The 18072-nt window shown below is 45.9% G+C and overlaps 1 protein-coding gene across 7 annotated transcripts in view; it reads right to left on the reverse strand.

The window, feature by feature from the left end:
* FANCA (FA complementation group A) overlaps positions 1 to 18072 on the reverse strand; it is a 152757-nt gene that overhangs the window by 114739 nt on the left and 19946 nt on the right. For 6 of the 7 annotated variants that reach the window (XM_078865653.1, XM_078865652.1, XM_078865650.1 and 3 more), the window contains 6 exons: positions 15743 to 15838; positions 14860 to 14936; positions 12590 to 12702; positions 8829 to 8890; positions 3988 to 4021; positions 3667 to 3727 (listed from right to left, as the gene is read on the reverse strand). In XM_078865653.1, coding sequence (XP_078721779.1) covers positions 3667 to 3727; positions 3988 to 4021; positions 8829 to 8890; positions 12590 to 12702; positions 14860 to 14936; positions 15743 to 15838 — 443 coding nt within the window. Of the gene's footprint in view, positions 1 to 3666; positions 3728 to 3987; positions 4022 to 8828; positions 8891 to 12589; positions 12707 to 14859; positions 14937 to 15742; positions 15839 to 18072 lie in introns of those variants that run through there. The other variant, XM_078865656.1, reaches the window with a different exon arrangement.

Consider the following 18072-nt stretch of genomic DNA (forward strand, 5'->3'; position numbering starts at 1 on the left):
AAGGCCGGCACAGCACAGGAGGGGGTGGGTGGCGAGCACCACGCCCGGCCACCTTGGTATCCCAAGCAGCGATGTTTACACACTGTACCAGGCTCTCATTTGAGGCCAAGTCCACCTAGGAGTAGGCCAAAGGACCATGTCAGATAATTGTCACTGGTGTTGGTAGTGAGCGGGAATCCAACTCGGGTGGCAGCACGCTCACTGCTAAACTACCGTTCCCCATAAAGCCCTCACTGGCAACTACTCATGATAAACTTTTCATGACCAACCTCTCATAGACAAACTATCACATTTACTGCTAGACAACCACTCAAATACAACTCACAATCACTCATACACAACCACCCACAGACACTCAAGACAGAAACTACTACATATAGTAAACTTTCGATTATTCGTGTACCGTTTATCCGATTTGCGGGTTTAAACGGCACCCGAGATTTTTATATAAATTAATAACTTATGGAGTTTTCCCTTAAACCCAAATTAATCATCCATCTAAAAACAGTAATACATTGTTATTATAAGAAATGTTAATAACAAGCCACGTGCTTAAACAGAACAAATATCCACTCTGGTTAATACGAAATCCACGTAATCGCCTCCACAGTAGAGTAGTTGCATATCTTTACAACAGTGGGTGGAATTTGATTGATGTTGATTGGCATGGCTCTGCTATCATCCACTTAGTGGGCCGAGTCTTTTGCGCGGGAGAAGGGAAAGTGTTATCACTGAGCACACGCATCGCCTTTTGTAATCAAACAAGATCAATGCATTCTTTACTACAATTTTCTTTATTCATTAACAAACAACATTTTCTTAACTTAAACATCATTTATATCTATATTAGTGATTTTTTGCATAGAAATCCACGGAAAATTTATATATTTTTTATTATCCTCGATTTTGAATTATCCGCAGCAGTCCTTCCTATCAAGTTTATCTCTAGATTTGAAGCTTTCGTGACTGCAATGAATCATATTATTAGGTTTTTTCGGTAAAGTCACGTAGGTAAAAACATTAAAAAGTAAAATAAAATAAAAATAAAAATCACGACGTTTCGGAGGCAACACAAGCTTCCGTCTTCAGGTGGTACCGTCACAGCCACGACAGCTGTATCAAGTAAATGAGAGATTGCAGGAGTTACCACTGCGTTTATATAATGGTTGGAGAAGGTGGTGGGGCAAGGGCCGCATACTTATTATTAATATGGTAAGGCGAGGTTTGAGACTAAGAATAGACTGCATAACAAAGGCTGAGCCTTTGTTTATGGAGAGGTGCGGTTTGTGACTCAACCTGTAACAGGGAGTGCACCACTAAACATGGTTAAACAGTAATGGTTGTCTGTCAAATAAGGTTGGCAAATAAGTGTAGTTAAATCTTTTTTGCATGGTTAATCACATCTTTCCAATGATTACTCAGTTTGTAACCGTCATCACGGTTGAAATTATGTCTGTGTTTGTATATTTGTATGGCTTCGTGTACAAACCTTTGATGGTAGCCAGGAGGTTTGCAGAGAACCTTGGTCTCGGAAAATACAATTTCATGAGAGCCCACCGAGTTGTAGCAATGATCGGCAACGGCCGAAGAATCAGTTCTGCCGTGTTTCAGATCTGACTTGTGCTCGCGGACACGATCAGAAACATGACGTTTCGTTTCTCCAATGTAGCAATCACCACAAATGCAACTCAATTTGTAGACTCCAGGATACTGTAAGTCAGGAACGACATCCTTCACAGATGGAATCAAATCACGGATTTTATGCACTGTACTGAATCGGACTTGGATCTTATGTTTGTTTAGAATTTTGGAGATCTTTTTGGTCACGCCTGCTATGTATGGCAACGTGATAGTTTTGGTCGGAGTTTCATGTGGCTGTTTCTGTATGGTGGGAGAGACAGCTTGGCGGATAGTGCGGTCAGAGTATCCGTTCATCCTGAGGGCCCGATGTACATGTCTTAATTCACCGGCCAGGTGGTGTTGGTCAGCAATGCCATGGGCTCTGTGGTATAGCGTTTTGATGAGAAAATTCTTTTGAGATGGGTGGTGGTGGGAATCCGGTTTCAAGTAGGAATCTGTGTGGGTGGCTTTCCTGTAGACAGAATGTCCCAAGGATCCGTCAGGCCTCCTCTCAAACAAAATACTACCATTCTTGGATATTCTGTTTGAGAGGAGGCCTGACGGATCCTTGGGACATTCTGTCTACAGGAAAGCCACCCACACAGATTCCTACTTGAAACCGGATTCCCACCACCACCCATCTCAAAAGAATTCTCTCATCAAAACGCTATACCACAGAGCCCATGGCATTGCTGACCAACACCACCTGGCCGGTGAATTAAGACATGTACATCGGGCCCTCAGGATGAACGGATACTCTGACCGCACTATCCGCCAAGCTGTCTCTCCCACCATACAGAAACAGCCACATGAAACTCCGACCAAAACTATCACGTTGCCATACATAGCAGGCGTGACCAAAAAGATCTCCAAAATTCTAAACAAACATAAGATCCAAGTCCGATTCAGTACAGTGCATAAAATCCGTGATTTGATTCCATCTGTGAAGGATGTCGTTCCTGACTTACAGTATCCTGGAGTCTACAAATTGAGTTGCATTTGTGGTGATTGCTACATTGGAGAAACGAAACGTCATGTTTCTGATCGTGTCCGCGAGCACAAGTCAGATCTGAAACACGGCAGAACTGATTCTTCGGCCGTTGCCGATCATTGCTACAACTCGGTGGGCTCTCATGAAATTGTATTTTCCGAGACCAAGGTTCTCTGCAAACCTCCTGGCTACCATCAAAGGTTTGTACACGAAGCCATACAAATATACAAACACAGACATAATTTCAACCGTGATGACGGTTACAAACTGAGTAATCATTGGAAAGATGTGATTAACCATGCAAAAAAGATTTAACTACACTTATTTGCCAACCTTATTTGACAGACAACCATTACTGTTTAACCATGTTTAGTGGTGCACTCCCTGTTACAGGTTGAGTCACAAACCGCACCTCTCCATAAACAAAGGCTCAGCCTTTGTTATGCAGTCTATTCTTAGTCTCAAACCTCACCTTACCATATTAATAATAAGTATGCGGCCCTTGCCCCACCACCTTCTCCAACCATTATATAAACGCAGTGGTAACTCCTGCAATCTCTCATTTACTTGATACAGCTGTCGTGGCTGTGACGGTACCACCTGAAGACGGAAGCTTGTGTTGCCTCCGAAACGTCGTGATTTTTATTTTCATTTTATTTTACTTTATAATGTTTTTACCTACGTGACTTTACCGAAAAAACCTAAGAATATCAAGTTTATCGTTCTAACGTGGGGAAAAGAGACGATTGTGACCTGCAGTGTGTTGGTTGAACAATTTGGACAAGATTAAATAATCAGTGTCTGGCAGACTGAGTGAAGGAATCAAGAAGGGAAGTTACATGGCAGTAGCAATACAATTGTGACAAGGAGGCGACTGATCACTGATGAGCGAGTGACTGGAGTGAATTGGTGAGTGCTTCAACCACCCCAAGCGGGGGGCAGGGCGGGGGGAGTGGGGGGGACGGGGGGGGGCGGAGGGGGGGCGGGGGGCTCGGGGGGTGCGGGGGGTGCGGGGGGGGGGGAAGTTTTTTTTCTTTCCCTGTCGCGGCACTCACCTGGGAAGGCGTCGAGCTGGGGCCGGCGGTGGCGCGCCGCTCACGAGCTCCGCCGTGCAGCCTGCCGGGCACAGAGACGCTGTGAGGGTGATGCCCATGCACGGCGCCGGCACCGCTGCAAACTTCCAGGGGACTGCGGCTGCCAGGCCGTCACCGTCGTGAAACCCGTAAAGAATCTATCGGAGAGCAGTCTGTCTGTCTATGGTCTAGAGACCCAATAGAAACTAGTCTGTTTGTCTATTGTCCAAGGACCCCAGAAACCAGTCTGTCTGTTGTCTCGAGTCCCCATCAAAGACAGGTCTGTCACTCTGCTGTACTCACCGTGTAGGAGTAGATCCAGTATCTGAACGCAAACCTGTGCACGCAGTGCAGAATTCGAGCATAAGTCGCGATGGTATCACGCAAAACGTCGACGCAACTCATGGAGATTACTGTCGGTGGTTAGATCACGTTATATTGTATTCATGAGTCTTATTCCTGTTTATTAGATGGTCACACAATTTACAAATAGGCATACTCTCAAGCAGAAACAGGGAATCTGGACTGTGCTGGACCATTAATGCTTAAACAGAATGGAGCTGTAAACAGTTGACAAATAGTGTAGCTGTACTGGGCTGATGATTTGTAATTTTACTAAAACCGCTGCAGTGTTTTATTATTATTACGCTTCATAATAAACGTTTTTGAGTTAGATCGCGTTATTTATAAATGTGTCGTAACCCTTCACCACCCAACACGGCCAAACGGTAAAAAAGTGTCACGTCGACAAAAGACAAATAGTTCACTTCAGCCCACCGGTGTGTTGAAGAGTGATTCAACATCCTTTCCAATTTTTGAGAACGACGTTTCGCTGGTAATTACATCCAGCATCATCGGGCAATTTGCCAGAATGGTGAAGTCCTCCACTTGCTCCCGGTCTTAAATAGAGCAGCAGCAGGGTGACGTCATCATTTACCTCATTCAGGTGCAGTGATTTGAGGCGGGGAGGGTATTGTAATTATATAATAGATTGATAATGAGTCAATTGTTATTAATTAGTATATGTTTCCCCTATAAGGAATTGTAATTGTAATACATATTTTATTTAATAATACGCTTCCAGGCCGCACGAAGCCTGTAGCTGTCAGAGCGATTAAAGTTATTTCTATTTCTCTCAATTTCAATGGATTCTCTAATGAGTCTTGGCCAGTAATAATTCGTTCTACACAACACTTCAACGTTATCAAAATCAATTGAGTGTCCTTGTTGACAAGAATGTTTTGCCACTGCCGACAGTTGTGTTTGAGATCATTTACTATTTCTTTGGTGTTCTTTTAGTCTTACGCTGATGTTACGTCCAATCTGACCAATATAGCATCTGCCACATAAACAATTAATCCGATATACACCTTGTTAGTAATTTAGGCAATTCGTCTTTAGTGCAAGATACTAGTTTTTTTATTTTGTGTACTGTACCAAATTTTACTTTAATATTTTGCTTTTGCAAAACACGGGCTAATTTGTCAGTTACTCCTAAGATATATGGTATTTTAATTGTTGTAACAATCTGATCACTTTCAGCAGTGTTGCTTTGCGTTCGTGATTTGGCATTCAGTGCTGTTAATTTGAGCATTATTGTAGCCATTATGTCGTAGTGCTTCCTTAACATATTTAATTTCTCTCACTAGACTTTCACCATCTGACACTGTTTTAGCCCAATGTATGAGTGTCTTGATAAGAGAGGATTTCTAAGCTGGGTGATGTGAATCTGTATTCAGATAGGCCTCAGTGTGCGTTCGCTTTCGGTAAACGCTGAATGTTATTTTGACATTTAGACCATGTCCAAGCAAAATATCCAGGAATGGGAGTGTGTTATTCACCTCCATTTCCATGGTGAACCGGATGGCCGGGTTTTGTGCATTGAGATGATTCAGAAAATCATTAAGTGTATCTTTACCATGTGGCCATGTTTTAAGAAAAGTCTCACCACATGTTAAGATTTCTTTAGTCCGGTTCCACCAAGTTTTCGCAATTGGGGGGGGGGGGGGGGGGCGATATAGCCACATGCAATCCTAATAGAGAAAAATCTGCAAACCCTAAAGTTTTGTGATGCTTGGCCAATATCAGTTACATATGTAGTGACATCGCTGGATGGGTGTAGTACCGACCCTACAGGACAGGGTGTGTGGGTGCCGACCAAAGGATGAGGTTGTGTGAGGCCATGGCACTCTGGTTGACCCGGGAGGACACGTGACCGGTTAAGTCTTACAAAGGGGCCCCAAGCGGGGGCTAGGGGGGGTCACGTGATCAGGACCCAGATCCTTCCCGAGGATTCTGGAAGGTGGACGAGGCCAAGGGTGGAGCCGGCCACGCCACAGAGACTATGAGCCGGGTCCCGAGAGGGGTGGTTGTTCATCCTGGAAGAAACCTTCGTCTACGTTCTCCGTTCAACGAGTCTCCAAGATGTGGACTCGGGCCGAAGCTGTTGGTCCCGGTCCGTAGTAGCAGTTGCGTTGTAACTAGTGTAGTTAGCCGGGTGGTCACCACCTGGCTAACTACACCAGTCACGTGGTAACTAGTGTAGCTAGCCTGGTGGTCACCACCTGGCTAACTACACCAGTCACGTTGTAACTAGTGTTGTTAGCCTGGTGGTCACCACCATAGGTTGTTATTCTGTTCAGGGGAAAGTTACCCCGTGTGTTGGAACTGAATAAATGTGTTGTCTCCAAGTCAACTTCTGCGACTCAGTGTTAAGATGTTAAAACACCAAACTGAAACCTTTTGCAAGAAATCATGTCTCTGGTGTGGACCAATCAGTTTCAAAGACAATGCAAAACATGTTTTTTCTTGCATGTTCACCACAATTATACGTAGTTCAATGCAGACATGATTCCTTGAAATAGGTTTCAGTTTGGTGTCTTAACATCCCAACACCTGTTTTATTGCCAGAAAGGGTAAACCCCATTCTTATATCTTGATACTGGCAAGGGAGGCCCCATGAAATATCGGTTACATTGCATTTTGTTTTAGTAATGGGAGTAAACTGGAGACTTTGGGACATTCATGCAGAACATGGAGAGAACATACAAACTCCACTGACAAAAGGCAGGCACCCTGGTCAGGAATCGAACCCAGGTACCTCCTGGCGTGAGGCACGAGTGTTCGTGTTACAAAGGTTACCCCCCCCCACTGCGCCACCATTCTCCCAATTTCCTCCCACACTCGTCAACTGACCAAACAGGACCCTCATGAAATGAGTCTTCAGACTCTGGCAAGGCTTGCCACCATAGATGAGAGACTGTTGTTGTATTACTGATGTAGCCGGTGTGAGCTCGCCTTCGATGAATCACACGTATAATTGTGCACTCTGATAGTTGCTACGCAGAACCAGGTGCGTTTTTATTTTTATTCTAAGTGAATGCAACAGTGATCAGGGATTGGACCCAGAGCCCCCAAGTGCTCATTAGAGTACGGGGCATGTCGCCAATAGAGATTTTGGTGGATTTCGACATGAGAAATTGAACTGCGATGTTGTGACAAGGAGGGGGTCTCTGATCACTATGGCAGATACAAACAATTGCCCTTCTAAAGAAGACTTTTGAAATAAACTTTTGCCGTTTCACAAACCTCTGGTGCCCATCTGTTGTGGCGTGGCCCCACTTCTTCGGAGGACAGAACACAGAGTCACTACTCATCGTCTCCAAACTTTATAATTTGTATCGTTGTTGTTGCTATTTAACCAACCTGTCCCCCACTTTGAAAGGATTCACGATGGGAGAGGGGACAGGGCGGACCGGCTACACTGAGCAGGGTAGAGCAACTCCCAACCAGGGTCGATAAAAATGAGTACCACCTTTAAAAGGAATCAGGAGTTCTTCCATGGAGAGACTAGCCAGTGAGACACTTAAGACATTTTAGTGCTTAGGGTAAGCAGAGGCTACATTGCACTTAAGAACCCTATGATAAATTAAAGCAGGAAGGAAAAACCAGCTCACCGACTTTACGGCAATCAAGAAAAACTGTCTGTGGCTCCGATGGATGTTTAATATGATCAGTGCTATGAAATGTCGAGATTTAAAGGAAATAGGAGTTTTAGCCAGTGTTGTTTAGATTCAGTGTGGCGAGTGACATGCGTTCTATTCCAGGCCACGGGTAACACCAGTTGTGAGTGATATCAGAACCAGTCCCAGGACCCTGCCTACATAGCCTAAGCTTTAAAATAGAGTACATGAAGCCGTGTGTGTGAACTTCTGCAATAGGGAGACAAAAGCGGCCAGATGTGGTGTTGGCAACACCAAGCCGTCGTGCACCATTCTGGCCTCATGAAGTCATCACAAACAGTACTTTCACTCTTCTCTTTGCAAACTGACCGACGAAGTGAAGTATGTTCAAACAACTCCCACAGCCCAAAGCCCACATCCACTGGCAGAGCCAGTGTGGGGGCGGTGGGGTGGCACGTGCCCCCCCAATTATCTGATCGAAATCCCTAATTTCGATCGGATCATTGGGGTTTAAATATTAATAAATCGGCATTTTGCGACCCCCACTGCCACTGTGTAGCATATTATTAGGTGCCAGGGACTCTATGAAATGATAGGACAATAGTCTGAGTCCATCATTGGCAATAAGTAACGGCAAAGCGGTTATAAGCGACTCACAGAATTGCGCGCAGTTGCGTATACAGTACATGGCTTCCCTGAAGGCATTCACCTTCAGCGAGCGTGATGCCGATCACACACAGTTCGAATAAAAAGCAAGGGACAAGTCCTTACTTACTAACAACTCCTCTATCATTTTTCATTGCTGGAGGGGTAGCCCCCCCTACCTGAAAATCCTGGCTCCGCCATTGCCCATATCCAGCAGCGAATTAACAAAAGGGGCTGTCGATGTGCGTGTTTATAATTGTGGTGTAGTGAGTGGGCCATCCCGTAGTGTGACTGGCTCAACAGAACAACTAGTCCCTCTTGCTGCAGAGAGCCAAAGCATCTTGACCTGGCCACGGCTGCTATATCCCAAGAGCAAAATAAAATCTCCATTCTCCAACACCAGATTCACAAGTCACTCCCACCGCTGCCACTCAAGCAAGCCCCGCATTTCCCAACGAGCCATGGTCAGCGCGAGTCCGGCGCAAGCAGGAGGCCCACGCTGCCCCCGTCAGCAGGGTGGGCAGAGCGCTCACTGACCTGTTGACCTGTCTCCTGGCCGGCATCTCCATACGCAACCCGGACCAGTTCGACCACCAGCCCTGCTCAGCACAGATCGCACACGGGCACAGGAAACCACACCACTCAATGTTACACCACGGAGCGGTCCTCTGCAGCAGAGCTGTGCGAGTGTAAGTGCGGGGCGAGGGGTTGTGAGCGCACGGCGTTCAGTCTAGGTTCATTAATTGACCCTGTCACCAAGTATGACATGATTCGAAGGTTTATTCAGTCGACTGAGACTTGCTAAAAGAGGTCAATATTGACCGTTGATTTGGGTCCATTGAATCGAGGAACCGTCAAACCAAGTCTAGGGCACGAGTCAAATCTGCGTTTGAAACACGGAGCCAGCCAATCGTCATTAGGCTGGGTGCTGCTATACGGCAAAAGACTGGAGCTTTAGTGCGGCCTGGAAGCGTATTATCAAATAAATACAATTACAATTCCTTATAAGGGAAACAAATACCAATGAATAATAATTGAATGATTACCAATCTATATAATTACAATACCCTCCCCCTCCTTTCCTCGAATCACTGCACCAGATTGAATTGAATTAAATGATGATGTCACCCTGATGCTGCTCTATTTAAGACCGGAAGCAACAGGAGAGCTTCACCATTCTTGCCCGATGAAACTGATTGTAATTATCAGCGAAACGTCGTACTACTCAAATTTTAAAATGCTGTTGATTCTCTCTTCAACACACCGGTGGGCTAAAGAAGTCAATTAATTTGTCCTTTGAAAACGTGACACATTTTTTACTGATTGGCCGTGTCGGGTGGTGGAGGGTTACGACACATTTATAAATAACGCGATCTGACCCAAAAACCTATATTATGAATATTATGAAGCTTTGTGTTCAGTTGCTCATATAATGTTCGTCTTCCGACCGCTTTGACATCACGAGAGTTGATTTTGATGCACCATCACCACCACCCCCGCAATATTTTCTGACTGGGGGTTGCGAATTATGGGAAAATAAATCATTATTGCGGAATTTTTTTACTTTTCATTTTCATACCGCGCACCCACCGGTGTACTGCCAATGCGTTCAAATGTGTAAAACCTTTGAACGTCACCGAGCCGGCTTGAGTGGTGTCCACAACTCAAACCCCAACCACCCAGGAGCAACGTGGGAATTCCTGTGGGGGAGGAGCCCAACTCACCCTGGGCTCGGTGGACATCAGGGACCCCACCACAACCGCTCTCGTTAGCGAGCGTTGTGCACCACGCACACCCACGTCCAGAAAGCAACTATTACTATTTTACAATTTGTTAATTCGAAACATATGGGGCTCTGGCCTTGCCGAATGTTCCAATATTCCGAATGATAAGTGAAGATGATCCTGTCGAAATCTGAAAACATACAAATCTTTGGATTTTAGACTTAACAAAAAGAGTGAAAGTTGTGAATTATTTTAGGCCTATTTAAATACACCAATATTTTTGTTCTATAATTAAAATGACCTTTCCTGTTAAACAGGTTATGACAGCAGATTGTCATCAATAGATAATTTTTCTTCCGATTTTAGGTTCGTGGCTCAAATGAAAATGTCAAAAAAGTTATGAGTTTAATTTTAAAAACGAGAATTCTTAAAAACGTCTCAATGAAGTTCAATGGCTGGATACTAACCGCGAGCGGACAGACGTGTGGTGTAAACCGTGTCGAGCTCAAACCCAAATCTTGCGAATAAAACAAGCGCTTATAATAAATGTGCAAAAAAAACTTCAGTCGTCCAATGTTTGAAAAATACAAAGAGTGCTGAGCGTGTACAAGTTGTTGACACCATGTCGGCTGCACATCTTAGTCAAGAAGATAGATCAATTCGTCCACTTGACCAATGGCAACAGAAAGCAAATATAGAACAGTTCCGAGCTCTTTAGAATATTTTTTACGTTTTTTTTCGAACATGCACGTCCTATTCGAAACTACGAAGATATTGCACTTTTAAAGCTGCTCGGTGTAAACGTCGCAAGTGCTTATTACGGTGATATGTAGGGAGTGCACGGCTTATTAACATAATCACAGACGTGATTAATTAATTCAGCCTTTCAAGAAAACCTAAAATGAGCTGAATTCTGGGATCTTCTTTTTCATGGATTAGATATATAACTAAAACAGAGGGGGAAACTGTGTGCGTCATGAGTGTCTCGAACAACAGAGAATGTTCTTCCGACTTCCTTGGTTTGATTCGGACAAGATGCAAAATGCTTAGTCCAAGAAAGTGTGAATGGAATTGTGAACCTATTTGGCATTTCGGGATAAGGGGGTGAATGGAAGAAAAAAAACTAGTATTGGTGTAGCACAGATAAAGCCCAAATAAACATCGGCATCTACAACAGAGTTGTACCAACATTACAACTCAACATTACACAACAGGGTTGCCATAGGGGCCTCCCTTGTTCATATTCTGTGCACTGCACATACGCTCGGACGCTGATAAAAATCAGCCGATCGTTTGGTTCCATACTGCGAGATATTGAATCGCTGCGTTCTAAGAGTACCGAGTTTCAAATTTTCAATAACAAAAAGTAGAAACATAAAAAAACTATATGAAGAAAAAAGTAATTTCTTTTGTAAAGCTGGGAAAGTTTCACAATATCAGGTGGTCTGCATGGAGGCTATTACCAATCATTCAGATCCAGGTTTCCACAACTGATGGACAGGGATATATACAATGAATTTGTTTGGTATGTTTTCACCATTTGGCAGCAATTTAAAAGAAACTTTTCTCACATTACGGCATGGAAGACTGACCAAAGGAGAACATAAACATGAGCTCATGGGGAGCAGTTGGACAATTTACAGCATTACTTGAAAGTGACAGGAAATACAGGAAAGGAACAGCTACAGATGCCAGTAGGGGACAAAGTCGATATTTTTAGATATTCAATTGTTGAATTTGAAACCAGATTTGAATCTCTGGATTCATGCAACGAAGCTTCTGGTGTTTGAGCCTTCAACCTCGCCAACAAGACATGAAAAGCCATCCACACTTTTGACAACCAAGTACTTAGTGACACGATTCAGAATATAAAGCCACTGTGTTAGTTGATACAGGAAATGGTTGCGTTTAAAGCGACCAGGAAAACGCCTGGCAGCTTCTTCGGTCTGATTTGGTCAATATTGTGATAACAGCAATGAAGACTCCTATTTGAATATTCATACACTTCTGTTGTTTTCTCTTACACTGCTATTAAGCAGTGCTGTTTGTAAGCAAGGTGTTTCACAAAATAAAACAAATACAGTACAGATCATTAAGGTTTGTTTTGCTAGATCGCTTAAGTATAAACATGTTGTTAAATCTGCCACCACCTGACAGTCAATTAGTAAGGGTTGTCACGTAAACAGAACGTGCTAATTAGTAACTAGTTGAAACGTAGGCTTTCACGAACAATATCATCCATAATACAGGTTTCTGTTAACATGACAACCCTTACTAATACCTGTAAAATTAATTAGTAACGAGTTCAGCACACTGGTGCGTTGCAGAGTAATTACCGGCAAAACGTCGTACTCGAATTGTAAATGTTAAACAAGATCAAACAAATACATTCTGTATAACCAATGCTGCTTGAGACAAATTACTTTGGACAAATTACTTATTAAAAAGTAAAGGCAAGTGAAAAAAACGTCAAAATAAATTGGCAGTGATCGTTATGGGAGTTTAAGGTAGCAGACAGGGGGAACGTATCATCAGGGGGAAGCGATCTCGCGTCATCGCTCCAAGGGTCCGCACCTTGCAGCGTCTCGCGCCGAGGGCTCTCGGTGCCGCCGGGCACGACGCTCAGCAGCTCCAGCAGCGAGGAGGCCACGCAGCTCCGCACTACGGCTGCTGCATCGTCGCTCCAGCTGGCTCCAAACAAAGACAAAGATCCCCTGTATAGCCATTAACAAACTGTTGGGACAAGTGCTGTTAGCGAACAGCACCTATGAAGGGTGGCATGGCGCACGAGGGGGTGGGTGACCAACACCGCGCCCGTCTGCCTTTGTCTCCCTAGTGGCGATGTTTACACATCGCACTGGGTACTCTTTTGAGGCCAAGTCCACCTAGGAGTAGACCAAAGGACCAGTTCAGATAATCGTTTCTCTTTCAGCCCTGCCCACCCCCCCAACACGTTCCATTCATTGGCTACCACATTCAGATAACCCCCTCCCTCCTCCCCCCTTAACTTGTATTTAAGAGCTTGTCTCTTGGAATTTTGCCTCCCTTGATACAGTAAATCTAGCTGTGACGGTCCCACCTGATGACGGGGACTTGTGTTGCCTCCAAAACGTCGTGATTTATAATTTTATTTCTATTATTATTTCTGTTATTTTTATTATTCATTATTTATTTTTACCTATGTGACTTTACCGAAAAAACCTAAGAGTATGAATCCTTGCAGTCACGAAAGCTTCAAATCTAGAATCGTCACTGGTGTTGCCCGGGAGCGGGAATCAAACTCGGGTCGCTGGGCTCACAGCACAGCATGGCTAACCGCGACACCACTGCTCCCCAGCTGGTTCGACACACGCACGCGTACACACACACGTGCGTGCACCCTCATTAGCACCGCTCAAAAGTACACGTTCATTTAATTTTTCATTCGTTTACCCAGGAAGCCTCGAGTGAGTCGTAATATTCTCTCTGAGGAATGTTCTGCCAGGTTTTCGCAGTCGAGGGGGCGATGTTGCTATGTGCAATCCTAACCGAGCAAATCTGCGAGTAACCCTTAAAAGCATTGTGATGTTTGGCCAATAACGGTTATATTATATGTTTATTTTAGCAATGGGAGGAAACTGATGACTGGAGGACATCCATGCAACATACGAACTCCACTCAGAAAGGCGCCCTAGTCAGGAACCAAACCCAGGCACCTCCTGGCGTGAGGCACGAGTGTTCATGTTACACTGCACCAAAATACCAAGCCGGGTGGCGGCACACGACACTGCCACATCACCATGGAGGTGGAGTTGGTGGATCGTGCCTTGATCATCACGGCTACTCGTCAGCTATAGATGACCACAATTCAAATCCTAGCACTTTCTTGCATATGATGAGAACCCCATTGCAACATGAAAGGGGACAAAGGATAGAAACAAATACATTTAACAGCACGTAAGGTGTGCTGCTTACAGACAGCAGCAAGGTACGACTCCCATCCACATGCCTTGCATGTCATGTGACCACCACAATGATTTTTTGTTTAATTATCCAAGTGAACAGGTCGCACGCAAGGACAATAATGGGCCAAGTAAGCAAGGGCAAATCCATCTCCCCCCCCCCCACTACTGATGTTCACAACCTCACAGCCACAGACTACTTATTTTTGACCGAGTCGACCTAGGGCAAGCCGGTGCCAGATTCAAATATGCCTTTGTTCTCTCAAGAAGTGCTTGGTCACTACAAGAAACCCAACTTTCTTTTTCTCGATAAAAACTTAAATCACTTGGGAATCCCCCCCTTGTCTTTGCATGGTTCAACTAGTCAACTCACTTATGGTGAGCTGAATGAATAATCGGTGCGTTAAACGCTTTTCACATACAACAACTTTATTTGACTGTCAGGCGGTAAAGGGTTTTAAGGTAGCAATTTGGCCAGACGGTTACGTGACTCAACCCAAAAAAATCAACGTTGATGGGTGATTTTGGCTAACAGGGCCAATGGCATGCTGGCGATTTCCCTCTTACTGGGTATGAGGGAATAAAAGCAAAGGTCACTCTACTGGCAATCAATAAATATAATAAACAGCTGATTAAACTGATGATTCTTAACGGAAATGAGGCCCTCTCACACGAGCTGGTGGGGTTGCATTACACCAATTACCGGCAATGAGAATGAGATTGGTGCAAAACCGCAAAAACACAAAGAGTCGCGTGTTTTTAATCCCGCACTCGTGATTCCTTAAAAATGAGGAAACCTTCAAGCTGACAACAGAGCCGAGGAAAGGGCAGCATTGCACCGATGATCCCAAATTCGATGCTGAAGTGAGAGGGTTGGATACAGTGTGGGGGGAGTCGCTCCACCTGGCCAGGGAGTGGTGCAAGGGGACGACATCCGCTACGTGAAGGCGCCACAGCAGCTCCATCGGCACACACCCCAGCTGGGAACCACGTACAGAAAGACACGAACAAAACAAAGATCCCCCATATAGCCTGCAACAGACTGTTGGGGCAAGTGCTGTTCGCGAGTAGTACCGATGAAGGCCGGCATGGCACACCAGGGTTGGGTGGCCAACTCCACGCCCGGCTGCCTTCGTCTCCCCAGTGGTGATGTTTACACACCGCACCAGGTACTCATAGAAGGCCGAGTCAACCTAGAGGAGGCCCATTACCAATTCAGACATTCAACAATAATGTTGGCTTTGATTGGGATTCAAACTCGGGCCGCCGGGTCCAGCGCATCACCACAATACTACCACTCCCCACAGGTATGGAATGATGATCACGACTTATTATTTTATCAAAGCGCCCTCCTATAAGCTGGGACATCTAAATATACTACTATACTATTTAAATTTTATCAGGTAAGACCCACTGAGCTATATAGCTCCTTTTCAGAAGCATCCTGGCCACAAATGATAGCTCAACGAAGTGGCTTATAACCATGTGGAAATGAACAGCAGCCAAATACTATAAAAGCGTGATGTTGATTATAAAAGTGGAGGGAAAATCGGAGGACCCAGAGAAAAATCCACGCGACCACGGTGAGAGACACGCAAATTCCGAACATACAACAGGCTTTAGGGTTGGGATCAAACCCACGACCTCCTGTATCCCAGGCGCTTTACTTCACATCCCATTTCAAACATTTGAAAAGGGCACCCCCAGGAACAGCTACCCCTGCGTACATGAGGTCACTCGGCACAGTGTTGGGGGGCCGGGGGGGAGTTAGCACAGTGCTGCTCACCTGTTGCTGCTGCAGATGATGCAGGAAGTGAGGCCGGCTGAGCCCCGTGCTCGTCAGCAGCTGTGAGCACGCGCCCAGCACCGCCACAAGCCTCGTCTGCGGACAGCGGTGAACAGCACGAGCCATTGCAGCGGCGACTACGGACTCCATCCACCCCAACGCAGGGCTAACTGTGAACACGGCTTGTCTGACGCAGGGCTAACTGTGAACACAGCTTGTCTGATGCAGGGCTAACTGTGAACACGGCTTGTCTGATGCAGGGCTAACTGTGAACATGGCTTGTCTGATGCAGGGCTAACTGTGAACACAGCTTGTCTGATGCAGGGCTAACTGTGAACACGGCTTGTCTGACGCAGGGCTAACTGTGAACACAGCTTGTCTGATGCAGGGCTAACTGTGAACACGGCTTGTCTGATGCAGGGCTAACTGTGAACACAGCTTGTCTGATGCAGGGCTAACTGTGAACACGGCTTGTCTGACGCAGGGCTAACTGTGAACACAGCTTGTCTGATGCAGGGCTAACTGTGAACACAGCTTGTCTGATGCAGGGCTAACTGTGAACACGGCTTGTCTGACGCAGGGCTAACTGTGAACACAGCTTGTCTGATGCAGGGCTAACTGTGAACACAGCTTGTCTGATGCAGGGCTAACTGTGAACACGGCTTGTCTGATGCAGGGCTAACTGTGAACACGGCTTGTCTGATGCAGGGCTAACTGTGAACACGGCTTGTCTGATGCAGGGCTAACTGTGAACACAGCTTGTCTGATGCAGGGCTAACTGTGAACACGGCTTGTCTGACGCAGGGCTAACTGTGAACACGGCTTGTCTGATGCAGGGCTAACTGTGAACACGGCTTGTCTGACGCAGGGCTAACTGTGAACACGGCTTGTCTGATGCAGGGCTAACTGTGAACACGGCTTGTCTGACGCAGGGCTAACTGTGAACACAGCTTGTCTGATGCAGGACTAACTGTGAACACAGCTTGTCTGATGCAGGGCTAACTGTGAACACGGCTTGTCTGACGCAGGGCTAACTGTGAACACGGCTTGTCTGATGCAGGGCTAACTGTGAACACAGCTTGTCTGATGCAGGGCTAACTGTGAACACGGCTTGTCTGATGCAGGGCTAACTGTGAACACAGCTTGTCTGATGCAGGGCTAACTGTGAACACAGCTTGTCTGATGCAGGGCTAACTGTGAACACGGCTTGTCTGATGCAGGGCTAACTGTGAACACGGCTTGTCTGATGCAGGGCTAACTGTGAACACGGCTTGTCTGACGCAGGGCTAACTGTGAACACAGCTTGTCTGATGCAGGGCTAACTGTGAACACGGCTTGTCTGACGCAGGGCTAACTGTGAACACAGCATGGCTGATGCAGGGCTAACTGTGAACACGGCTTGTCTGACGCAGGGCTAACTGTGAACACAGCTTGTCTGATGCAGGGCTAACTGTGAACACGGCTTGTCTGACGCAGGGCTAACTGTGAACACGGCTTGTCTGATGCAGGGCTAACTGTGAACACGGCTTGTCTGATGCAGGGCTAACTGTGAACACGGCTTGTCTGATGCAGGGCTAACTGTGAACACGGCTTGTCTGATGCAGGGCTAACTGTGAACACGGCTTGTCTGATGCAGGGCTAACTGTGAACACGGCTTGTCTGATGCAGGGCTAACTGTGAACACGGCTTGTCTGATGCAGGGCTAACTGTGAACACGGCTTGTCTGACGCAGGGCTAACTGTGAACACGGCTTTGTGTGATGCAGGGCTAACTGTGAACACGGCTTGTCTGATGCAGGGCTAACTGTGAACACAGCTTGTCTGATGCAGGGCTAACTGTGAACACAGCTTGTCTGATGCAGGGCTAACTGTGAACACGGCTTGTCTGATGCAGGGCTAACTGTGAACATGGCTTGACTGATGCAGGGCTAACTGTGAACACGGATTGTCTGATGCAGGGCTAACTGTGAACATGGCTTGTCTGACGCAGGGCTAACTGTGAACACGGCTTGTCTGACGCAGGGCTAACTGTGAACACGGCTTGTCTGATGCAGGGCTAACTGTGAACACAGCTTGTCTGATGCAGGGCTAACTGTGAACACAGCTTGTCTAATGCAGGGCTAACTGTGAACACGGCTTGTCTGATGCAGGGCTAACTGTGAACATGGCTTGACTGATGCAGGGCTAACTGTGAACACGGCTTGTCTGATGCAGGGCTAACTGTGAACACGGCTTGTCTGATGCAGGGCTAACTGTGAACACAGCTTGTCTGATGCAGGGCTAACTGTGAACACGGCTTGTCTGACGCAGGGCTAACTGTGAACACAGCTT

This window comes from Lampetra fluviatilis, chromosome 20, assembly GCF_964198595.1.
Source record: "Lampetra fluviatilis chromosome 20, kcLamFluv1.1, whole genome shotgun sequence".
NCBI lineage: Eukaryota > Metazoa > Chordata > Hyperoartia > Petromyzontiformes > Petromyzontidae > Lampetra > Lampetra fluviatilis.